Source organism: Macaca thibetana, chromosome 3 (genome assembly GCF_024542745.1).
Source record: "Macaca thibetana thibetana isolate TM-01 chromosome 3, ASM2454274v1, whole genome shotgun sequence".
NCBI classification, from domain to species: Eukaryota; Metazoa; Chordata; class Mammalia; order Primates; family Cercopithecidae; genus Macaca; species Macaca thibetana.
In genome coordinates this window covers 8,254,472-8,278,598 of record NC_065580.1, presented here as the reverse complement: position 1 = coordinate 8,278,598, position 24,127 = coordinate 8,254,472, and the positions used below count along the sequence as shown (strand labels likewise).

At 53.2% G+C, this 24,127-nt stretch overlaps 4 protein-coding genes across 10 annotated transcripts in view; 1 reads left to right on the top strand and 3 right to left on the bottom strand.

Annotated features, from left to right (window-relative positions):
* Window positions 1-24,127, bottom strand: part of TMUB1 (transmembrane and ubiquitin like domain containing 1) — a 106,026-nt gene that overhangs the window by 4,298 nt on the left and 77,601 nt on the right. The window contains exon 1 of one of the 3 annotated variants that reach the window (XM_050785925.1): window positions 1,422-1,425. The exons of the other annotated variants lie outside the window; for them this stretch is intronic. The gene's annotated coding sequence lies outside the window, so the exon portion shown is untranslated. Of the gene's footprint in view, window positions 1-1,421; window positions 1,426-24,127 lie in introns of those variants that run through there. 3 annotated transcript variants of the gene reach the window in all.
* The window catches only part of CDK5 (cyclin dependent kinase 5), a 126,380-nt gene that overhangs the window by 32,091 nt on the left and 70,162 nt on the right, over window positions 1-24,127 (bottom strand). The window lies entirely within an intron of this gene.
* The window catches only part of FASTK (Fas activated serine/threonine kinase), an 87,543-nt gene that overhangs the window by 8,750 nt on the left and 54,666 nt on the right, over window positions 1-24,127 (bottom strand). The window lies entirely within an intron of this gene.
* Window positions 735-24,127, top strand: part of AGAP3 (ArfGAP with GTPase domain, ankyrin repeat and PH domain 3) — a 56,865-nt gene continuing 33,472 nt past the window's right edge. The window contains exons 1-2 of one of the 5 annotated variants that reach the window (XM_050785794.1): window positions 735-794; window positions 1,641-1,791. Coding sequence is in view for 4 of the 5 variants with exons in the window: in XM_050785791.1 (XP_050641748.1) it covers window positions 1,458-1,791 (334 nt within the window). In the remaining variant the exon portion in view is untranslated. Of the gene's footprint in view, window positions 795-1,122; window positions 1,792-24,127 lie in introns of those variants that run through there. The other 4 variants (XM_050785791.1, XM_050785792.1, XM_050785793.1 and 1 more) reach the window with 4 other exon arrangements.

Sequence of the window (24,127 nt, the reverse complement as noted above, 5' to 3'; positions counted from 1 at the left end):
AAAAGATCCAGCTTGGCCGGGGAAGTGGAAGTGTGTGTAAAAAGGACGATGTGTGTCAGTGATGCCCGAGGATATCTGGGGGTAGCAGATACCCTGCAACATCTCTGGGAGATTTATTGGCTGGGGCCACTGCTCTGCAAATGTCACCTCTTGTAGGTTTTAGGAAACGTGTGTGTGTGTGTGTGAGTGTGTGTGTCTTGGGGTGGGTGGAGGGGGGCGGCTAACAACTGCAGCCCACTTTGGCAATGGCACTGCAGAGGACATTGCAGGGAGCTACCTGACCCTAGAGGGAGTGAAAGGACAGGATGGACAAGGGGTGAGGACAAGAAAAATTGAGAGCCACGTGGGCTTTGGTTGGTCTCTCCAATGGGATGAGTAGGGGAGAAAGGCATATATTTCATCCCTCCCTCTTCTTCCTCTGTGTACCAATGGGGTCGGGTAGCATTTAGCTAATCTCCCAAGTCCAGCAGGGGGACGGTCTTTTAGGAGAGGCCGATCACGAGAAGGTAAGAGTAGAGACGAGTTTGTTCAAAGTGTCATTTCCAGGGGCGTGCCGATGATGAAGCGCTCAGGGAGAACTGGAAATAGCAGCCCAGAACCCATCCCAGCCTCTTGAGCTGCAGCCGGCAGTGGAGAGACTGGGCAGGGAGCCAGGGAGAAAACTCTGGCAGCCGGGTGGTCTCTAGGGCTGACCTCGGAGCCTGGGGACAGGGGAGCCTATGCCGCACTGAAGGCGGGACGCTGTAAGCGAGGAGCGGCTGGGCCTGGGCGGGCTCCTCGACCAATCAGCCTCTGTCAGCAGCACCCTCAGGCGCAGGGCACTGTTTGGGCATTGCCTAGAGATCGGACACCCGGCCCAGATCAGCGCAGGGAGGCGAAAGCGACAGCCGGGCGCGGGAGGAGACCAGGGCAGCTGTCCCCTCGGAGAGGGTGGCCCTCGAGGCAATGCGGGTGGGGGCTGGTGAGGAGGCGGAAGGGCCGAAGCTGAGTGGGAGGGGCCCGGGCGCCTGGGCTGGAGCGCGCGGCTCGGGGGTGGAGGCTGAAGAGTCAGCTAGCGAGCGAGGGGCGGGGGCGCCCGGGCCGGCGCGCAGGAGGGGCGGGGGCGGCGGGGAGGGGGGCTCGGGCTGCGTGTGCCGGAGCCGGCGGGGGCGGCGGTGCGTGCGCATGACGCGGGGGGAGGGCCCGGGCCGCGCGCTCCCGGTCCCGTTGTTGTTGCCGCTGGAGGCTGCTCCGAGGCAGCGGGATCACGGCGCCGGGAAGCGCTCGGCAGCGGCGGCCACAGCGTGCGCGGCGGCGCCTCCTGGCCTCGGCCTCCGGCCCCCGGCCCCCGGCTCCATGCGCTAGCCCCGCGCCACCAGCCCAGTAGTCCCGGCCCCGCCAGCCCCGCGCGCCCGCTCGCCGCCGCCGCCTCCGCCGCGCCGCCCCGGGCCCGCCTCAGGCCCCACGGCTCCGAAGCCATGAACTTCCAGGCGGGCGGGGGGCAGAGCCCGCAGCAGCAGCAGAGCCTGGCGGCTCCGGGGGGCGGCGGCGGCGGCGGCGGCGGCAGCGCGGGGGGCGGCGGGCAGTTCGGCGGCGCGGGGCCCGGGGCCGGGGGCGGCGGCGTCCCCTCGCAGCAGCTGGCCGGCGGGCCCCCCCAGCAGTTCGCGCTCTCCAACTCCGCGGCCATCCGGGCCGAGATCCAGCGCTTCGAGTCCGTGCATCCCAATATCTACGCCATCTACGACCTGATCGAGCGCATCGAGGATTTGGCGCTGCAGAACCAGATCCGCGAGCACGTCATCTCCATCGAGGGTGAGCGAAGCCGGGGGCTGCGGGAGCAGGGGCGCGGTGGCCTCTCCGGCTCCGGTCGAGGGCTCCACGGGCCGGTCCTGGCCATGCTCTCCCTGTCGGGGGTCCTTGCGCGCTTGAGGTCCAGGCCACGAGGTTTGCCGATCTGTGCTGCAGAACCGGCGGGCAGCTTCGCCATATCTCGTTCGGGGACACTTTGGGGTTGGGGGTTTTCTGCTCACTGTGCTCCAGGGCGCGAAGGTGGTGTCGCTTCGGGGGGCCAGGACCAGATCTATCCAGGCCTGGCCGGGGAAGGTGGGCGCGGCAGAGGGCTTCAGCTGCCGGGAGGTGGGGCCGTGACCGGGGAGGCATCTTAGCCGCTGCCCGGGCCCTGCTCCGCAGTGGGGCGGGGGATCGGAGCCTCGCGTTAGTGGATGGCAGCCTTCCCTGGCCCAGCGCCCGCAGGCCCGGAGGGTGGCGCTCGCCGCGGCGCCCTCTCCCGACGCACACCCCCTACGCCGCGGCGGCCAAGCGGGCGCGGGCCGGGCCTGGCGCTGGGCTGCGGCGCCGCGACCGCGTGGGAGGCGCCGGCAGGTCCATCCGCGCCTTGGCCGGGTCGTGAGCGCGCCAGGGACCCGCGGCTCCTCGGTCTGGAGGCAGCCGCGGGGCAGCCGGGCGCTGACTGACCTCCAGGGACACCGCACCCGGAGTCGGGGACTGGAAATCCCCGGCCACTGCGCTGCCTAGCGCTTTTTTCTCTGGGCCCTTAGGCCCTGGACTTTCGACCATTGAGGGCACAGGAAGTAGGGGCACGCTGCTGGTAGATGGCTCGCAAGCCCTGGTGTGGTGGGTGCTGGCGGCACCCGCAATCAGGCCAGTGGCATGGTGACCTTCGAGCGGGCACGGACAGATGGGCCTCGCCCTGGGCCATCTGCTTCCTCCCCCAGCTCTGTTTGAAAGGGGACGCCCACCGGCAGGTGGTGGGTTTGGCCTCCGTGGAAATGCAGCGAGAGCCAAGGCCTTTTGCGATAACATGGAGTTGTGGGCAGGGGCCTGTTCCTGACTTGGGCCTTAAGGTTAGGGCCCCACTCCCAGCTTCATCTGCTTGCCTGAGGTTCTGGGGGGTAGTGCACCTGAACACCTCCCTTTCTACTTTCAGAGGCCCCCATAGCTGAGGAAGGAGTATTGGGTCTGGGGGGACCCCATGTAGTGCTGGGTCCTATCTTTTGTTGTGACATGGCAGTCTGACTTCCTTCTGCCTTTTCCCAACCGGTTCTTATTTCTTTCCTCTCAAGGCTGAGTTCTCTGTGAACTAATTAGGTGACAGAAAAATCTCATTAACGTGGATCTGAGTAAATGGCCTGAATCACCGCTGTAGCTGGGGACTAGGAGATGGCATTTGTGCGAGCCCTGGGCCCCAAAGAGAGAAGATGACCAATTTTTCCTCTTAGATCTGAAGAGGGTGGAGGCGGGAGAGACCGTTGCTGCAGCTTCACTGTCCTTGGAGGAAGTAAAGACATTCCTGATTTGCTCCAAGCTTGCCTTCCCCCAGCTCCTTCTGGAGGGCGACAAGCCTCGTGGGCTGGCCACAGGAGGGTGGGGGCACTTCTGCTTCCGAGCTTTTCCCAGAGCAGGGACAGGTTTCCGGGCTCCCCAGCGCTCCAGCTTGATAAGCAGCGACCCCTCCTCCCCAGCTCAGGGGAGCCTCTGGTTGAGCATCTTTTGTGATGTGAAGGCTGTGATTCCTGGGGCGCCCTTGAGTTTTTTGCCTCGTCTTAAATTTAACACAACAGGCAGAATTTCCCCTCCTAGAGCCCTCCCCTGACCAACTTCTCCATTGCGGTTTGGAAATACCCCACGGTTCCAGCTACTAGGCCTGGAATCTCGGCCTCACCCTCGTGAAATCCTGGGAGCCGGTGTCTCATTGTCACCAGACCGACCCAGCTGCGGCTCACACATCCGTTCTCAGCCCTGCTGTTCCCACTCCTGGGCCCTGCTGCCCTGCTCTCCCTCCCTCCCCCCTGCCCAGCCTCTCCTGGCACCATCATCTTTATCCACCTCACCTCTCTTGCGTTCCCACTTTTCTGCTGTAGACAGTCTTCAAAAGAAAAAAAAAAAACACTCCTTCTTCAATTTCTGCCCTATATCCTTCCTGCGATAGAACTCCTCTCCATCTGCCAAACCATATTGCTTCTGTCCTGCGAAGCCGCGTCCCCACCTTCTTTCTGCAAGGAGGGGAGGCGCAGACTCCCTGGGCGTTTCTGAGCACACTCTGAGGCTGGACTGAGACTGAGCCCTCCACCCCCAGCCCCAGGGTCGAACAGACCTAGGCTGTTACATAAACACAGTGTCAGCTGGGAGCCAGCTCCTATGTTTCCTGGGGGTAAGCCTCTCCGTGGAAAGGGGCGGCATGTTCCGAGTGTATAACAAAGCCTCCCCCACTGTTTAGACTTCGGTGAAGGGTTTGTTTGTCCCAGCTCTGAAGGTGACGTGGGACCTGCGGTCAGGATCCATTCGGCTCTGAGGAAGTGCAGTGGGCACTTAGGCCTCCTGTAGTCTCTCTGCCACTCATAGTCACTTCTGACCCTGTGTCCAGGGCAGGAGGAAGCAGGGGATGTTTGGCTTTCCTGTGTTTCAGGACAGGATTTGAGGGGAGGGAGACCATTTTGAAAAGTTCCTTTCCCACCAGAGGCCAAGGAAAGAGGAAACCTGCCCATTACTTGGGCTGAGGGAGTGGAAGAAGTACCACCTTCAGCTGGGAGGGAGAGCTGGAGGGCTCACTATGTGCAGAACCTCTGAACCACCTTCACCTCACTAGTGGGGAAACTGAGGCTCAGAGAAGGAAGGGAGCCAAGCGGGTACAGCCAGAGAGAGTCTGGGCCTTCAACAGGAGCCTGCTTCCTGCTTGGCACTCACCTACAGAGAGTGCTCCCTGACAGCTTGGGTTTCCTGGCTGAGTCCTAGAAAGAAGGATGCAGGAGAACCAGGGCCTCAGTCCAAATGGGGACACTGGGCATGTGGAGTGCAGGAAGTTGGACCAAGCTAGCCAGGAGCCCCGAGAAGCTGTTGGGAGAAGCAGCCTGGGATCCAGCAGGTCCTGGGAAGGTCTGCTGGTCCCAGTCAGTGTGTGCAGGTGAGGGCCCCCACACAGAGGAGGAGCAGGGGCTGGGGGAGGGGCTGGGGTCCCCTCTGGCAGTTCCGGAGTAGCTCTCCAGCTGAAAGTGGAGGTGGACCTATTAGGTGTGTGTGTGCCATATGGCTACTATTGTGTGTGCCGGAGCTGGGCTTTGTCAACTGGGTGACTTGCTCAAGTTTCTCCATTGTTTTCCCCTTAGGGCTTTTTTTTTTTTTTTTTTTTTTTTTTTTTTAAACAGTTACTTTGAGCATTCCAGCCAGCCTGGCCTGGCCACCAGAGCGTTCTCACTTACACCCTTACCCACTCACTTTCATTCAGTTCACAGATTGCCTGCCCTGGGCTGTGGGCTTGGTGACATCCTAAAGGGACTATGGTAAAGAGATGTGGTGGTTTCTTGTTTGGGTCAAGCCTCAGCTAGACAGAGAAGGGGCCACAGCTGTGACCACAGTTGGGTGGCAGCTCAGATGGAGAGTAAGATGGTGCACATGGCAGGGCGCGGTGGCTCACGCCTGTAATCCAAACATTTTGGGAGGCCGAGGTGGGCGGATTGCGAGGTCAGGAGATTGAGACCATCCTGACCTAACACGATGAAACCCCGTCTCTACTAAAAATACAAAAAATTAGCCGGGCGTGGTGGCGGGAGCCTGTAGTCTCAGCTACTCGGAAGGCTGAGGCAGGAGAATGGCGTGAACCTGGGAGGTGGAGCTTGCAGTGAGTCGAGATCGCACCACTGTGCTCCAGCCTGGACAACAGAGTGAGACTCCATCTCAAAAGAAAAAAAAAAAAGACGGCACACGCCCTGGCAGCCCACAGCCCTCAGCCCTTAAGCACACCTGGGGTTTTAGTGTTTGTGTCTGTTTCTGTTTGTCATGTGACTTGATCCTGGAGGACTGGCATGATGATCCCTGTGTTTGTGCCAGGGGGCTCTCTTGAGCTTTCCTTACTGTTCCTCGGTGCGTACTCCCTGGCCGGGCCCCGCATTCCCCTGTGGGCCCTGCTGCACCACACACTGCTGAGGTTGCCTTCAAAGACGAGGACTAGGGAGGTCTGGGATGGGTGCCGGGGACATGCATCTGGAGCCAGCCGGGGCCCCTCTGGCAATTTGTTGGTTTAGGGACTGAGTGTCTCATGGGGGCCTGGTTGCTTATGTAGGACTTTGCTCACAAGAGTTCTAGGAATTCTGAAAAAGAGCATAACCATGTGGGTGCTAGTAGCCAGAGAAAGCTTCATTTGTTCCAGACACATTCATTTAGCTCCTACTGTGTGGCCCAGTTGCATCTAGCACAGTGAAAAGCAGACCATCAAAGGAGAGGAAGGGAGAGAAGGGGCCAGAAGGTCTGGGCTTGGTGCGCCTGGAGAGAACGACTCAGCCTGTAGGAGGTGCCAGAGAGGCACTGGGAGTACAGAAGGAGACCGAGATTTTCAGAACACCAGGGCAGGGCAAAGGTCAGAGACTTGGGAAACCTCATCACTTCTTTCTTCCGGGTCAGAAGCCAGCACGGGAAGACCTGTCCAGCCTGATCTCAGGCTGCATGGCCTCGTGGGAACCCCTGGTACCCTGCTCAGTCCAGGGTCTCAGCTCTGGCTCTTCCCAGCAGTGGTACCCCATAGAGGAAGCAGTCCTTGTCCCTGTGGTGCCACCTGGCTATCTTCCTGTATCATTTATTTATTTCGTCAAACGTGTGCCAGGCCTGGGGGTCAGGAGGGTTTCCACATAGAGGAAACAGAATGATTAAGATAACAGAGGCAGGAGAACATAGAGTAGCTCTTGGAATGGCAATTTGGACTCTGCAGCTTGGGTGTTAAGTTGTAGGAGATGGGTGGGTGAGGTGGGCAGGACCCTGGTGAAGGAGTATTTCGTGCTTTCTCCAGTATTTATTTCCACCCTGCCGTGTTCCTAGAAACCACAGGAGTTGGTGCGTCATTCTGCAGGAGATGGGCATCACGAGGGTTTAAGCCTTTAACAAGGCTTGAGCCACGCCAGTGTCCACACCACTCGTTTGTGCTTGTGAGCCCCCTACCAGCTGTCAGCACATTCCTGGCCCAGAAGCAGAGGGAGCGAGGTACCCTTCTTGGAAAGCAGATGTAGCCTGGGAAAGCCGAGGCTGTGGGGAGACAGACACCCCCATAAGAACTCCCATGACCCTGTGTGGCATTGCCTAAACATCCACCTGTTGTGTTAGTTTCTTTTTAATATTCAGGTAACTGGAAATTAGTTTAATCAGATGCTTTCCTCCTGACCCCTAGCTGACTTAAACCATGCAGGCCAAGCAATAAGGGAGCTCATTTTGGAGCGCGGAGTTGAGGTGGGGAGGCGGGGTGAGCCCAGCCACCTGCTTTGAGGGTGCAGAGACTGGGTGGTGCATGTTCCACCCAAGAATGTTCTTCCCTCTGCCAGGCTCACTGCTGGGGGTTGGAATGAGGCTGTGCAACACTTTGTATCTCATAGTTTATTTTCCGAGAGGAGGGTCTTTTTTGGATTTGCAAGTATCATTTCCATTTCACAAGTGAGACAGCCTAGGTCCTAGATTAAGTAACTTTCCTGAAGCCATGCAGTGAGCGGAGGATGCAGGGATTTCCTCTGGTTCTCCAACTCCAGGTCTCTGTGGTTTGCCTTGCATGTATGGGCTGAATAAGTTTTGGTGGCCACACCACATCAGCCCTTAAAAGCTGCTTCTACAGGAAACTTTATGAGAGTCAAACAGACCAGAGTTTAACTCTTGGAAGCCTTTAGAATATAATTTTAGGGTGAACTAGGACTCCTGCTCCCTACTATAATTTTCTTCTGCTCCCCACTATAATTTTCTTCTGGATGTCTTCAGTCTCCAACTGAATTGAATGGTGGCTCTCTGAGGCGTCTCTCTCCCATGGGTAGCACGGATGTAGCATATAGTAGACAGATGTTTGCTTAAGAAACATATATATATATAAAATATATATGTATATATGTGTGTATATATATTTTTGGAGACAGGGTCTCACTCTGTTGTCCAGGCTGAAGTGCAGTGGTACAGTCCTAGCTCACTGTAGCCTCAAATTCCTGGGCTCAAGCGATCCTCCACCTCAGTCTCCCAGGTAGCAGAGACTACAGATATGCACCACCACACCCAGCTAATTTTTTCATTCTTTGTAGAGATGGGGTCTTGCTATGTTGTCCAGCCTGGTCTTAGACTCCTGGATTCAAGCGATTTTTCCACCTCGGCCTCCCAAAGTGCTGGGATTACAGGCATGAGCCACCACCGTGCCCAAATGCATATTTAATTCAAATTTCATTTTAATGTGTTTAAGGGATGAAAGTAAATACATGGGCCGGGCGCGGTGGCTCAAGCCTGTAATCCTAGCACTTTGGGAGGCTGAGACGGGCAGATCACGAGGTCAGGAGATCGAGACCATCCTGGCTAACACGGTGAAACCCCATCTCTACTAAAAACAATACAAAAAATTAGCCGGGCGCTGTGGTGGGCGCCTGTAGTCCCAGCTACTCCGGAGGCTGAGGCAGGAGAATGGCATAAACCCGGGAGGCGGAGCTTGCAGTGAGCTGAGATAGACTCCGTCTCAAAAAAAAAAAAAAAAAAAAAAAGCAGTGAGCTGAGATAGACTCCGTCTCAAAAAAAAAAAAAGAAAGTAAATACATGCTTGTTAAAAGCCATTCACATGTAGAAGTAGGAAGGTGGCTGCCCCACCTCCCCTCTCCTGGGGGGATCTGCGGTGGGCGGTCAGATCTGCATCCTTCTGGTCTTTTTTCTATGAACGACTCTTCGACTCTTCGCTGGATTTGCTGTTACTAGGCTTTTGCAGCAAACGTGGGATTGTTGTGGAAAATGCTTTGCTGGGAGAAGGGGAGCCAGAGATTCACAAAAGGAGGCTCCTGCATTCATTTACGTATTTGGCAGCTCCTAGGCTGGGAGTCAGGATACCTGGGTTCCCGTCCCTGTTCTGCCACTAACTGGCTGTGAGAGCTGGGGCAAGTCTGCTCTGGACGCATCTTCCGAGAGTCACATTCTGGTTGTCTATGCAGCTAGCTGTGACCCTGGCGTGAGTATCTGGAACAGGCCAGGCTTGTCTCCCTGGCCAGGGGTCTTGTCTGTCAAATGAGGACCTGAGCTGGGGTCCCTAAGATCTGTTCTGAGGCTGCCTCTGTCCCTGCAGCACTTTGAGATGCGCTACCTTGGAGCCCTCCAGGAACTGATAATCAGAAGGGATCCTGTGGGGAGAGGTGAGATTTTCTGTGCCTCCGTTTCCTTACCTGGGATGGGTCATGACAAAGCTGCCACCGCCTCTGCCACTTGGTAATGCTGAGGATTGAGACCCCCTCTCTGGTGTGTTTAGAACAGTGCCTAGCGCATCATAAGCACAGGTGAAATATCAGGCATTATTCTGAAAGGTGGCAGAGTATCCTGTGTAAGGGAATGCTGTTTATTATGTACCTCCTTGTACGCTTGTCTCATTATTGCTTTTGGACAAATTTTCAGAAGAAAATGGTCAGACGCTGGGGTCGGCACATTTTTAGGGCTTTTGCGGCACTCTGGCACACTGCCCTCCAGAAAGGCCATTTGCTTTCCAGGCATAGAGACAGCCTGGAGTTCCCTGCCTCACTTCCCCGGGACCCCTTCTCCATCTGATACGTAAGAACAAAAAAAGACTAAATGACCCTCGTTGTTTTACTTTGCTTGACTTTGATTACTAGTTCATCACTAGCTATTTAATTATTGGATTCACTTTGACTATTAGTGAGATTCAATATTAAAACATCTTTGGGGGGTCATTTGCATTTTGTTCATTCTCTACATATCCTTTTTTCATTTTACTCTTGGTTTGTTACCCTTTTTTCTTTTTGTAAAAATGGAGTTTCACTATGTTGCCCAGGCTGGTTGTAAACTCCTGGCCTCAAGTGATCTTCCGGTCTTGACCTCCCAAAGTGCTGGCATTTCAAGTGTGAGCCACCATGCCTGGCCTCCCCTCCCTCCCTCCCTCCCTCCCTCCCTCCCTCCCTCCTCTCCTTCCTCCTTCCCTCCATCCCTTTCTTCCTCCCTTCCTTCCTCAGAATATTGGTCTGTCACCCAGGCTGGAGTGTAGTGACGCGATCATAGCTCACTGCAACTTCAAACTCCTAAGCTCAAGCAATCCTCCCACCTCAGCCTCTTCAGTAGCTGGGACTCAGGCATGTGTCACCACATCTAACTAATAATTTTTAAAATTGCCTTGTAGAGACAGGTTCTGTGTTGCCCAGGCTGGTCTCAAACTCTTGGCCTCAAGTGATCCTCCTGCCTCCACCTCCCAATATTGAGTTGAAGACTGTTTTAATCTCTTTTAATGTAGGTTTTTCTACAATGTACATCTATCTGTCTGCTGCAAGTCAGGCACTGTCTGAGCCCCATAATCAGTACTTTGGCCTCAATGTGCCCTGAGCTGAGCAGACAGTGCCATCCTCTGGGCCACCCAGGAGGCTGAGGCTGGCTGTGCCTGCTCCATACCATATCCCCAGATGGCTGTGCCTTAGGGCTTTGTGCCTGTTCCTTTTTCTGCCAGAACTCCTCCTTGCCACTGTAGGGGTGCCTGCCTACAGCAGCTTCCCTTTTGCCTTTTCAGTTTGGTGTTTTGATAGCTTGCAAACCTGAAACCCCAGGGCCTGGAGTGGGATCAAAGCCTGTCACAGGGGCAGAGGGAGGACCGAAAAGTCTAGACCCCTCCAGGGATCTCTGCTCTGCTTCTGCTGGGATCCCCACCCCTTCCTGGGCCTGGGCTTTTCCAGGCACTGGTGGATGGCACTTCTGTGCCTGGAGGATGTTTTGGTTAAAGATGCTCTAAATGTCTTGTCCAATCACAGTTGTACAAAAAAAACAAAAACAAAAAAAAGATACCAGAAAGGCAAGCCCCAGAGCCTTTGTTGGAGAAGAGTTGGGACATTTTGGAGGCTGTCCATCACTCTGAAGCAGCACCCTCCACCACCACCCCCCGCTACCCCATTATTGCTTCTAGATTGTTCTGGATGGTTCTATATTGGGTGATGTGGAATGAAGCCTGGCCTTCATTTCTTCTCTCAGGGCCTGAATAGAGTAGAGGTTAAGAACCTGGGCTCTGGAGCCAGGCTGCCTAGATTTGAGTCCCAGACCTACCACTTGGGAGCTGTGTGACCTTGGGTGAGTTCCTTAACCCCTCTGTGTCTTAGCTTTGCCATTGGTAAAACATGGGCATCCGTTTCATGGTGTGGGCGTGAGAAGCAAATCAGTTAACGTCTGCAGAGTTTTTAGAGCAGCAGCCGCCCTGAGGATGTGCGCCCTGGGTGGCAACTGTCTCATTACTTATCTCAGAGGCTCAGCTGTCATCACTGCCTGCATAGGGGTGTGTGAGGTGAGGGCTGCATGAGATCACGGGAATGACCGTTTCCAGACCTGAGCCTGAGAGCCCAGGTGGCAGAGTGTGGGGTACGTCGGTCTAGCTCATCCAGGCCCAGGGGCAGGGACCAGAGGGGGCAGGGCTGTCACAGGGCCTGCACATTACCACGAGCACCCGGGGTCATCTTTCATGTTTTGCCTGTTGTTGTTTTCTCTGATTCAGCACTGTGCAGTAGACATGGGCGAGTCACATGTGTGAACTTAAATTTTCTTTTTCTTTCTTTCTTTCTTTTTTTTTTTTTTTTTAAATGAGAGAGAGTCTCGCTTTGTTGCCCAGGCTGGAGTACAGTGGTGTGATCTCAGGTCACTGCAACCTCTGCCTCCCGAGTTCAAACAATTCTCATGCCTCAGCCGCCTGAGTAGCTGGGATTACAGGCACATGCCAACATGCCTGGCTAATTTTTGTATTTTTTGTAGAGACAGGGTTTCACCATGTTGGCCAGGCTGGTCTTGAACTCTTGAGTTCAAGTGACCTGCTTGCGTTAGCCTCCCAAAGTATTGGGATTACAGATGTGAGCCACCGTGCCCGGCCGATTTTAAATTTTCTTTTTTTTTTTGGAGGTGGAGTCTCACTCTGTTGCCCATGCTGGAATGCGGTGATGTGATCTCAGCTCATTGCAACCTCCGCCTCCCCAGTTCAAGCGATTCTCTTGCCTCAGCCTCCTGAGTAACTGGGATTACAGGCATGCTCCACCATACCTAGCTAAGAGATGGGGTTTCACCATGTTGGCCAGGGTGGTCTCGAACTCCTGACCTCAAGTGATCCGCCCACATTGGCCTCCCAAAGTGCTGGGATTACAGGCCTAAGTGAGCCACCGTGCCTGGCCTGATTTTCAATTTTCAAGTAGCCATATTAAAAAGGTTTTTTAAAAGTGAGATTAATTTTAATATATTTTATTTAATCCAGTATATTCAAAATTGTATAAGTCAGTTCTTTTTTTTTTTTTTTTTTTTTTTTTTTTTTTTGAGACGGAGTCTCGCTCTGTCGCCCAGGCTGGAGTGCAGTGGCGCGATCTCGGCCCACTGCAAGCTCCGCCTCCCGGGTTCACGCCATTCTCCTGCCTCAGCCTCCCAAGTAGCTGGGACTACAGGCGCCCACAACTGCGCCCGGCTAATTTTTTGTATTTTTAGTAGAGACGGGGTTTCACCGTGGTCTCGATCTGCTGACCTTGTGATCCGCCCGCCTCGGCCTCCCAAAGTGCTGGGATTACAGGCGTGAGCCACCGCGCCCGGCCAAGTCAGTTCTTATGTTGCTATAAAGAGACACCTGACGCTGGATAATTTGTAAAGAAAAGAGGTTTAGGTCGGGCCCTGTGGCTCACGCCTATAATCCCAGCACTCTAGAAGGCCGAGGCGGGCGGATCACTTGAGGTCAGGAGTTCAAGATCAGCCTGGCCAGCATGACGAAACCCTGTCTCTACAAAAAATATGAAAATTAGCCAGGCATGGTGGCGTGTGCCTCCAGTCCTAGCTACTCCAGAAGCTGAGGCAGGAGAATTGCTTGAACCTGGGAGGCAGAGGTGCAGTGAGCCAAGATTGCACCACTGCACTTCGGCCTGGGTGACAGAGGGAGACCCTGGCGGTGCGCGCGCGCTCTCTCTCTCTCTCTCACACACACACACACACACACACATAACACATGGAACTGGGTGCCACTTTGGGAGGCCAAGGTGGGCAGATCACTTGAGACCAGCCTGGGCAATATAGTGAGACCCCATCCCTACAAAAAAAAATTTAAAAATTAGCCAGGTATGGTGGTGTGCACCTATAGTCCCAGCTACTCAGGAGACTGAGGTGAGCAGACTGCTTGAACCCAGAGGTCAGGGCTGCAGTGAGCCGTGATCACACCACTACACTCCAGCCTGGGTGACAGAGCAAGACCAGTCTGCCTAAAAATAAATAAATAAATAAATAAATGAATAAATAAATAACACATGCCTATTGGTTGTAAAAATTGAATACTGAAGCGTACCCTCTTTGATTCAACTTTTTTTTTTTTTTTTTTTGAGATGGAGTCTCGCTCTGTCGCCCAGGCTGGAGTGCAGTGGCATGATCTTGGCTCACTGCAAGCTCTGCCTCCCGGGTTCCCGCCATTCTCCTGCCTCAGCCTCCTGAGTAGCTGGGACTACAGGCGTCCGCCACCACGCCCGGCTAATTTTTTTGTATTTTTAGTAGAGACGGGGTTTCACCACGTTAGCCAGGATGGTCTCGATCTCCTGACCTTGTGATCTGCCCACCTCGGCTTCCCAAAGTGCTGGGATTATAGCCCAGTCTTTTTTTTTTTTTTGAGACAGAGTCTCGCTCTGTCGCCCAGGCTGGAGTGCGCTGGCACAATCTTGGCTCACTGCAACCTCCACCTCTTTGGTTCAAGCAATTCCCCTGCCTCAGCCTCCCGAGTAGCTGGGATTACAGGGGCATGCCACCACAGCTGGCTAATTTTTTCGTATTTTTAGTAGAGACGGGTTTTCACCATGTTGGCCAGACTGGTCTCGAACTCCTGACCACAGGCAGTCCACTCGCCTCGGCCTCCCAAAGCACTGGGATTACAGGTGTGAGCCACCATTCCCGGCCTGATTCAATTTTTCAAAAGATTATATTAAAAATTCAGGGCCGGGCGCGGTGGCTCAAGCCTGTAATCCCAGCACTCTGGGAGGCCGAGGCGGGCGGATCACGAGGTCAGGAGATCGAGACCATCCTGGCTAACACGGTGAAACCCCGTCTCTACTAAAAAAAATACAAAAAACTAGCCGGGCGAGGTGGTGGGCGCCTGTAGTCCCAGCTATTCAGGAGGCTGAGGCAGGAGAATGGCGTAAACCCGGGAGGCGGAGCTTGCAGTGAGCTGAGATCCGGCCCCTGCACTCCAGCCCGGGCGACAGAGCGAGACTCCGTCTCAAAAAAAAAAAAAAAAAAAAAAAAATTCAGGGCTGGGCAGAGTGGCTCACGCCTGTGATCCCAGCACTTTGGGAGGCCGAGGCGGGTGGATCACGAGGTCAGGAAATCGAGACCATCCTGGCTAACACAGTGAAACCCTGTCTCTGCTAAAAATACAAAAAATTAGCCAGGCATGGTGGTGGGCGCCTGTAGTCCCAGCTATTCGGGAGGCTGAGGCAGGAGAATGGCGGAACCTGGGAGGCGGAGCTTTCAGTGAGCCGAGATTGCGCCACTGCACTCCAGCCTGGGTGACAGAGCAAGCCTCCGCCGCCCCCACCAAAAAAAAATCAGAATAATGTGCCCTTCTCAGTCATGTAACAAATACTACTCTGTCGAGCACGCACCGAGTGGTGATTGACAGCAGACAAGTCCATTTAAAAGTCTTGCTGAATTCACAGTAGTTTTTTGTCCCTGTGTGTTTTCTTAAAACCTAGAAGTACAACTGTTGTTGTGTGTGGTAGGTGACAAAGTGTGTTAATGTTAAGGGGTACTCATGTTCCCACCTTGGGTCCTGTGCTAGGTGGGAGGGTGGAGCCCAGATCCTGCTCTTGCGAGATGAAGTGCACACTGGCCCAGGGACTGGGCTGCCGCCACTGTCAGTCAGCATCTTGGCCACCTGCTAGGGGCTTCCCTCGGGATCGTGACAGAGGCCTCAGTCAGCAAAGCCATAGTCTTTCCTCACCCCATCCTGGCATTTTAGGCAGGGGCCATTTCTGTAAGTGTTTTTTGTTTGCGTTTGTTCCATACTAAGTAATATATGTAATAGCAGAAAGTGTGCAAACACACACGTACTCTTGGAAGCTGTGTGGCACAGGAGGAAGCCCCCTGTCTCTCCGCCCACTTCGTGGCTGAGAAACAGGGAGAGCCCCCCACCTTGGAAATGAGGCGCTCATGGACTGTGCCGGGAAGAGCCTGCAGTGCTGCAGCAGTCAGTGACCGATCCCTTCCCACCCGCTCTTGTGAATGTCGGGGAGGACCTGGGGCTTTGTGGGAGCCTGAGGACAGGCTGCAGGGGGCAGCCCCTGCCTGCAGTGCACCCTTTGTGGCATCTCAGATGGGGTGTCCCAAGCCCAACTCCAAGAGGATCTTGTGAGGATTTCGTGCTCCCCCAGCTGCGGTGCTGTTTAGGAGGGAGATGCCGTCCTGAACCCATGTTTTTTTTTTTGTTTTTTTTTGGTTTTTTTTTGGTTTTTTTTTTTTTTTGATACGGAGTCTCGCTCTGTCACCCAGGCTGGAGTGCAGTGGCCGGATCTCAGCTCACTGCAAGCTCCACCTCCCGGGTTCACGCCATTCTCCCGCCTCAGCCTCCCAAGTAGCTGAGACTACAGGCGCCCGCCACCACGCCCGGCTAGTTTTTTGTATTTTTAGTAGAGAAGGGGTTTCACCATGTTAGCCAGGATAGTCTCGATCTCCTGACCTCGTGATCCACCCGCCTCGGCCTTCCAAAGTGCTGGGATTACAGGCTTGAAATTTTTCTATTTTTAGTAGAGACGAGGTTTCTCCATGTTGTCCAGGCTGGTCTCGAACTCCTGGACTCAAGCAGTGCCCCTCGGCCTCCCAAAGTGCTGGGATTACAGGCATGAGCCACTGCACCCAGCCTCTACAAAAAATTTTTAAAACTTAGCCAGGTGTGGTGGTACACTCCTGTAGTCTCAGCCACATGGGAGGCTGCTGCAGTTAGATAAGCTATGATTGTGCTACTGCACCCCAGCTTGGACTATATTTAGCAAGACCTTGCCTCTGAAAAAACGCACACAAGAAAGAATGCCTTTCTTTTAGTGCTCATACTGTGCCAGGCACTGCCTATGTGCTTACTTGCCCTTCTCGTATTCCTGCAATTTTTGGAGCATCCCTGCAGGGTAGTATTAACCCCATTTTGCAGATGAGGAAACTGAGGTACAAAGATGTAAAGTAAATGGCCCAAGGCTGCTCGTTCAAATGGTGGAGACAGGACCTGTACCCAGGAAATCTGGCTTTGGAGCCTGTGCTGCCACCTTTATGCACAGGGAAAAAGATAAGACCTTTAAAAACAGAGCAGAAATGTAGAAGAATGTTGTCTAATCTTAGGATGAGAGATCCTCTTAAGCGGACAGAAAACCCAGAATTTATAGAGGAACAGACTGACAAATTCCCCCCACCCCCAGCTTTTTATTTTGAAAAATGACAGCATTTAAAAATGTGATCATTATTAACATTTTACCGCATTTGCTGGCTCTCTGTCACTGTCTCACTCTCACATATGTTTTTTTCAGCAGTTGTAGACACACTGACACATCTTCCCAAGCTCTTCAGCAGGCATCTCCTGAGGACAGGCACATTATTCTACACACCCATAACACCAGAATAGCACCCAGAAAGGTCGGAAGAATTTCCTAATATCATTTAATAGCTGACCCATAACCACACTTCCCCAGACATGCCTGAAAGGTCTTATAGAGCTTTTTTTGTTTTCCTAGATAAGGATGGAACAGGGTCCAATGTGATACCTTTTCCCCCATGACGTAGACTTACTGTAGGGCCAGGACCCATTTTCCTGTAGAAGGCCCGAGTCCTGGAACCGTGGGCTGGCTGGTGCTGGGTGTTTTCTCTCTTGTTCCTTTCTCCCTTGTGGGGTCTTTGAACTGAACTGTGATCTGGAAGCTCAGCAGGAACACCCCGTTCCTCCACAGGACCACGCCCTTAGTGCTGTCAGGGGCATGAGGACCAGGTCTCCCCATTGTGAAGGTTCCTTTCCTTCCTCTGTAATTAGTAAGTGGTCTGTGGGGGTGATCATTCCACACCCTCAAAATAAACTGCCCACCACAACTGTTCACCTGATGGTTTTAGCGTCCATTAATGATCCTTGCCTGAGTTGATGATATTGGGGTTGTCAAGGTGGCCGTAAACCCCACAATCTTTCTGTAAGTATTAGCCAGTGTTCTTCTGTTAAGAACAGCATCTCCCCACCTCTTATCTTTAGTGTCGCCCTTGTGTCATGGATTTTGTTGTTCAAATGTTATAACCAGTTACAAAACTAGCAGATGTAATTACATTCTGGGTCATAAAGCAGGAGAAGCTGCTTGCAGTGCACATGTGCCGGATACATGCTTCACATGCCCGCTGTACGAAGAGCTCCTGCAGATTAAGGAAAAGATTTGAAAAACCCAAGAGAAAAACAGGCCAAAAAAAAAAAGAAAAGAAAAGACAGGCAAAGAGTAGGATCAAGACAAATGAAAGAAGAGGAAATGCTTTGTGTTGTTGACGAACATGAAAAGGCGCAACCTCACTAGTAATCAGGGACATGCCCATCAGAAGAGCCAGGGGCTGGTTCCCCGGTTGCAAGAGCAGACTGCTGGCGCACAGGGTGCATGAACATCCTCACCCACTGCTGGTGGAGAGCAGGAGAAGGGATTGCTACAATCAAGCTGGAAAAGTAACTGGGCGTTATCCATTCACATGAAACATTCACATGCCTTGAGAAGAACACACCATAGGCACACAGTATCCATTTCAGCCTTGCTTGTAGTAGCTAAAAAAGAAGGAAGTGACGTGAGTGTCCCTCAGCAGGAGAAGGGTTGAAGAATGGACAGAACATTCATACTGTGAGATGCTATGAAGCCAGGCCACTGGAGCAAGCTAGAGCCAACCCAGTGGCCTGGGGAGGGCCCCAGGTGCCCCTGACTTGGCAGTTTGGTGTGAACTGCAGTGTGAGCAGGAGCTGGGGGGACAGTTACTCAGGACGCACCCATGTTAAGGAGAGGGAAGAAGGCATGCGGCCCAAACAGCGGTTTTCTGAGCATGTTGTGAATGTTTTCATACCCTGAAATACAATTGAAAAAAGATTGGCATAGTGCACATTTATACTAGTCACAGCTTGTTTTCTTCCTTTGTATCCCCTCAGAGTCTGACTCAGAAAAATTTGCTCTCCTCATTCCAATGGGGAACAGTCTTCTGTTTCTTTTTATAAAGTAATGTATCATCTGTAAATATTTCAGAAAACAGGGTGATGTACACTTACTGCAGAAAAACATAAAAGAAGCAAAAGAAGTCACCAGTAATTCTAACCAGAGGCAGGCAGCCACTGTCACCATTTCATCATTATTTTGATATTTTCTTGCATTTTTTTATACAGGTCCATACAATTTTGTTACATAAAAATTTGTATCTGACTTTTTAAAAAATCAAGTGTTATGCCAGTCATGGAGGCTCACACCTGTAATCCCAGCACTCTGGGAGGCTGAGGTGGGAGGATCATTTGAGGCCAGGAGTTTCAGACCACTCTGGGCAACATAGGGAAATTCCATCTCTACAAAAAAAAAAAAAGAAAAAAAATTAGCTAGGCATAGTTGACACACACCTGTGGTCCCAGCTACTTGTGGGGCTGAGGTAGGAGGATCTCATGAGCCCGGGGGACTGGAGGCTCCAGTAAGCTGTAATCTTGCCACTGCACTCCAGCCTGGGGAACAGAGCCTGTCTCCAACCCCTCCATTCCACCCCCCAACACCACATACACACACATACACACACACACACACACACAGAGTCAAGCATTGCCACCCACCTATGCTAGGTAAGAGTTGTTTTTTTTGTTGTTGTTTTTAAGTCAGCTCATGTTTAATTGTGACATTTTAAAATTGTACAAGTATTTTGACGTCTGCCCCCCATATTTAGTCTCTTAAAATGACAGGAAGACACCAACCAATCACAGGTTTAATGAGTTGAATAACTTTACCTCTCAGTTCCTATTTGTAGCACCCAATATTCCTTTGAAATATGAAACAGACCTGTCAGTGGCCAGCAGTGAATTTCTGCCCGACGAGCAGAGCTGAAAGTTCAGGTACTCTGAGCATTGTGTTGCAGTGGCACTTGTCCAGAATTGGTACCTTCCCATAGTTGGGGGACTTTAAATGTACCAGTGAAAATCGCTTTTTCCTCTTCAAGGGGAAGAAAGAAAATCACTCCTCAAAACACAGCAGATCTGGCTGTGAGGTCTTTCCTTTTGTCTCTTCAGGCTGGTAAAAGAGTCTTTGCAAAAATTTATATTAAATTATTTATTTTTTCGAGACTGGGTCTAACTCTGTTGCCTAGGCTGGAGGACAGTGGCACAATCTTGGCTCACTGCAACCTCCACCTCCCAGGCTCAAGCGATCCTCTCACCTCAGCCTCCTGAGTAGCTAGGACTACAGGCATGCAACACCAGCCTCAGATGCTTTTTTTTTTTTTTTTTTTAGATGGAGTTCCACTCTGTCACCCAGGCTGGAGTACAGTGGTGCAGTCTTGACCCACTGCAGCCTCCTCCTCCCAGATTTAAGCAATTCTCCTGCCTCAGCCTCCTGAGTAGTTGGGATTACAGGCACGTGCCACCACGCCCAGCTAAATTTTGTATTCTTAGTAGAGATGAAGTTTCGCCGTGTTGGCCAGGCTGATCTTGAACTCCTGACCTCAGGTGATTCGCCCATCTCAGTCTCCCAAGTGCTAAGGTTACAGGCATGAGCCACCGTGCTTGGCCTCTCAGGTGCTTTTAAACTTCTGTCCACTAGACTCTCAGCCTGTCTGAATCTTTTTAAAAATCGCTGCACTGTTACCTGCACTTGTCTAGAGTGCCCCTCGCAGTGCAGCACCTTCGTACATCTGCAGCTGCACTTCCAGAGCTGTTTTCCACACCTCCTCCACATCAGTCCTGCAAAATTAGTGCAATGATTTGAACACTTTATTGCATCTTCTGTTTATAAAAATATTTTGCGGCCGGGTGTGGTGGCTCACGCCTATAATCCCAGCACTTTGGAGGGCCAAGGGAAGTAGATCACCTGAGGTCAGGAGCTCCAGACCACCCTGGCCAATATGGTGAAACCCCGTCTCTCCTAAAGATACAAAATTTAGCTGGGTGTGGTGGCAGGCACCTGTAATCCCAGCTACTCAGGAGGCTGAGGCGGGAGAATCACTTGAACCCGGGAGGCGGAGGTTGTAGTGAGCTGAGATCGTGCCATTGCACTCCAGCCTGGGTGACAAGAGCGAGACTCCGGCTCAAAAAAAAAAAATTTTTTTTTTGCTTTTGTGGCCGGGCACCATGGCTCATGCCTCTAATCCCAGTACTTTGGGAGGCCTTTTGTAAAAAATATAAAGACAAGTGGAAGTGCTGGTGCTGCTGACAGGGAATTAATCTCATACTTGGAATGTATTTTAGAGACTCACTGGGCTGGAAGAGGCAGAACTCTAGCTCATGGGACTTCAGCTGGGCTGCCTGCTCAGTTGTAAAAAGAGAACAACATGTTTCAATGTTGAAAGTGTAGGCGATGGGTCAAAGTTGTGAGGAAAAGGTGCAACACAGCATAGGGCCGTACGATGCTTCACATTCTGAGGCCGGAGCCCTCTCCGTCCCACCCTGTGGTGGTGGCTCACCTCCTGCCCCCACCCTTCAGGCCATGGGAGGGCTGGAGATGCCGCGAGGCGCAGGAGCCCCTGGCATGGCACCAGCCCACACCGGGGGTGCGGCACATGCTGGTTGCGTTCCTCTCCAGGGAGGAGCTGCTAGAAAGCAGAGCCAAGCCCACAGCTGCTGTTGCTGGTCAGAGCTAGAGTGGCATCAGGGGCACTCCCAGGGTCTTAGAACATGGCCAGATGGGACAAAGCCAGGAGGCCAGATGGGGGAGATGCTGAGGGACTCAGGACAGCCTTCAGGACAGCCTTCGTCCTGTCCACCATTGCGCCCAGCCTTCGTCCTGTCCACCATTGCGCCCAGCACAGAGCTCGTGGATAGACAGGTAAACAAACTACTCTCAAGTACCATCTATAGTACTACAATACTGCTATGTCACCAGCCTGGTGTCGAAAGGCCATTTTCAGCTGGAATGACAGCCATTCCCACCCCCATCCTGGGGTAATCTGTTTCCCTGCGCCATGCATTGCCCTCAGTCCTGTGGCTCTCTCTGCCACCAGCCCCTCTGCCGCCTTCTCTCCCTCAGCTTTTCCCTGGGGAGGAGAGGAGCAAAGTCACTGGGGAGCTCTCAGACCAACACTCTGACCTCTGGAGATGGGGCAGAATCCCTGGGCCTCTGAGCAGCCCTCAGAGGGTCCCAGGGATGTAGGCTGGGTCCTACGCCAGTCCAGACTGCCAGCCGTCACCTTGAGGCAGGATGGGGCAGAGACTTCAGTCTGCTTGCCTTGAATGCACTTAGTAAGCCCTCAAAAAAATAATGTGAAATGATGACTTAGAGGGCCCAAGCTCCAGCCTGGGATTCTGGAGTCCTGGGCCCTGCCCAGACTCTGTCACTGCTGGGCTGTGTAACTGCAAGCAAGTTACTTCCCCTCTCTAGGTGTCACTGCCCTCATCTCTAAAAGGAGAGGATGAACCAGAACACGAGTTCTGAACCTGGAACCCATGGCGGGGATTAAGGGGACCCGGACCTGCTCAGAAAACACCTGTGTGTTCTTCCCGGCATGCACTAGCTTTTCTGGAGAGCCCACAGCCTCCTAGGGCTGTGGTAATAAACCATTGTAAACAGGGTGGTTTGAAACGACCTAAGTCTGTTCCTAGCTGGCTGCAATGGCTCACGCCTGTAATCCCAGCACTTTGGAAGGTCAAGGCCAGATGATCGCTTGAGCCCAGGAGTTCTAGGCCAGTGTGGGCAGCATAGTGAGACCCCCACCTCTGTTTTTTTTAAAAAAAGAAAGTAGAAAAAATAGCTGGACATGGTGTTGCATGCCTCAAGTCCCAGCTACTTGGGAGGCCGAGGCAGGAGGATTGCTTGAGCCTAGGAAGTCGAGGCTGCAGTGAGCTGTGATTGCCTGGGTAACAGAAGGAGACCCTGTCTCAAAAACCGAAAAGTTTCTTGTGCCACAGTTGTGGAGGCCAGATGTCTGAGATAAAGGTGTGGGAAAGGCCACGCCCCCTCTGAAGGCACTAGGGAGAGATCCGCCCCACACCTCTCTCCGTGGCTTGTTGATGGCCGTCTTCTCCCTGCATCTCTTCACATTGACTTCCCTTTGTGTCTGTCGATGTGCCCAAATTCCCCCCTTTTAAAAGGACACGAGTCATACTGGATTCAGGGCCCACCCTACTCCAGTATGACCTCATCTGAATTACATCTGCAACAACCCTATTTCCAAATAAGGTCACATTCTGAGGTCCTGGGGGTTAGGACTCAGGACTCTCCAAGGTCCTCCCTATCTCTGAGGTCTCTTAGAGGGGAGGTGGAGGGACCAGCCCAGGAATCAAAGCCGAGCTGAGGGGGAGCTGCTAAGGTTTCATGGGCTGATCACATCTGCCTGGATTTCCGACATGAAGAGAGCTGGTTTCAGTAATCCCAGCGTCCACTCTGGCTCTCCCTCGCCCAATAGGAACAGCTCCTTCTGTTGCTCACCCACTGTATGCCAGGTACCATGCGGCCCTCCATGCTCACAGTGCTGGCCTGCACAGCACCTTTAGCTGGAAGCTGGGTGATCCCTGATTTACAGACAGACCTGAGATTAAGGAGACCGTGGCTGATCACCCACTAGTAGGGGCCAGAGGCTGAACTTGAATCCAGCTTTCTCAACTCCAGGGTGCGCTGTGCCTTTCAACTTGGGGCCTGCACAGATTATTTTGCCTATGACTTCTCTCAAAAGACTGGCCCAGCCAGGGCCCATCTCTCTTAGGCCTTCCTCCCCACAAAGAGGCCAAAAGCCCCAGAAGCACAGTGCATGCTCAGCAAAGACCTTCACTCATTCACTCAGGGAATCTTGGCCATTTTCATGTACCTGGCAAGGTTCTGTTGTGGGGGCACTTGCTGACAGTGGCAAGTGTTAGATGATGTTGAGTATGGTCACTGAGATGCTCAGCCTCCCAAGGAAGGGATGCTTCAGCCACGGTCCAAATGACCTCAGGGACAAGCAGGGCAGAGGCTCGGGAGGCATTAACGATGGATGGGGATGGAGGTGGGTCCTGGGGAGGGGGTCAGGTGAGAGCAAGCGGGTAGTCAGGAGCACACGGGACGTTGGAAGAGAATAAGGGGTTTGGGTGCCATTCTCCACCAGCTGGAGAGCCATTGCAGGGCTTTGCTGAGAGGTGACCAGGTTATGGTTTGAAGAGGTCCACCCTGGCTGTAAAGGAAATCAGCTGGCATTGGTGGTGACGGAGGCTGGAGATGGGAGACCCATAGGAAGCTGCTGTGATGCTTAGGCCCAGGAGGATGGTGGCTTGCCTTTGAGTTGGAGAAAGGAGCTGGTGATGGATTTGGGCCACATTTAGGAGGCAGCGCCACCAGGACTGACACGGATTGGGCTGGGGGAGTGGCAAGGAAGGAAATGGAGGGTGATACTAGCTGGTTTTTGGCTTGTACAGCTCCAGAGCTCATGTGTTGCCACTGAAGATGGGGGATGCTTTAATGGAGCTGTTGGGGGTGGAATTTAGGTCCATGGCTGCTGCTGCAGCAACTCAAGTTGTCTCGGGACAGCTGCTGGGACACTTAGGGAGGACTGTGGCCTCGCTGGGGAGGCGTCCTGAGTTCTCTCCCCTGCCTCCCCGTCTTCTCCTCTGATTCCCTAAGCTCCGACTTGGAGAGCCTGCTGGACACCAGCCAGTCCTGAGTGGCGAAGGGGGCTTGGTGTGGCCCCCACTGTCTCCCGGGCTCAGTGGCGGGGGTGTGGCTAGCCCTCGCATCCACCAGCCTTCCCCGCTGCAGCCTAAGGCCCAGCTGCAGGAAGATGTTTTGCTGCCACCTTGTGGGCAAGGAGGGCCTGTTTGGGAGGGCCAGGGTGGTTCTGGGATCGCACCCGACTGCTGGAGGAAGCCAGAGTCTTCCCCTACACAGCCCGCCACAAGCTCCGGCTTTCAAGAGAAGGCTTATCCATCCTCCCTCATCTCCTCGAAAGAAATCTGCCAGCTCCCTGTGGGCCACATGGGCCGCAGTGGGCACAGCCAAAGTTCACCAGTGGATCAAGC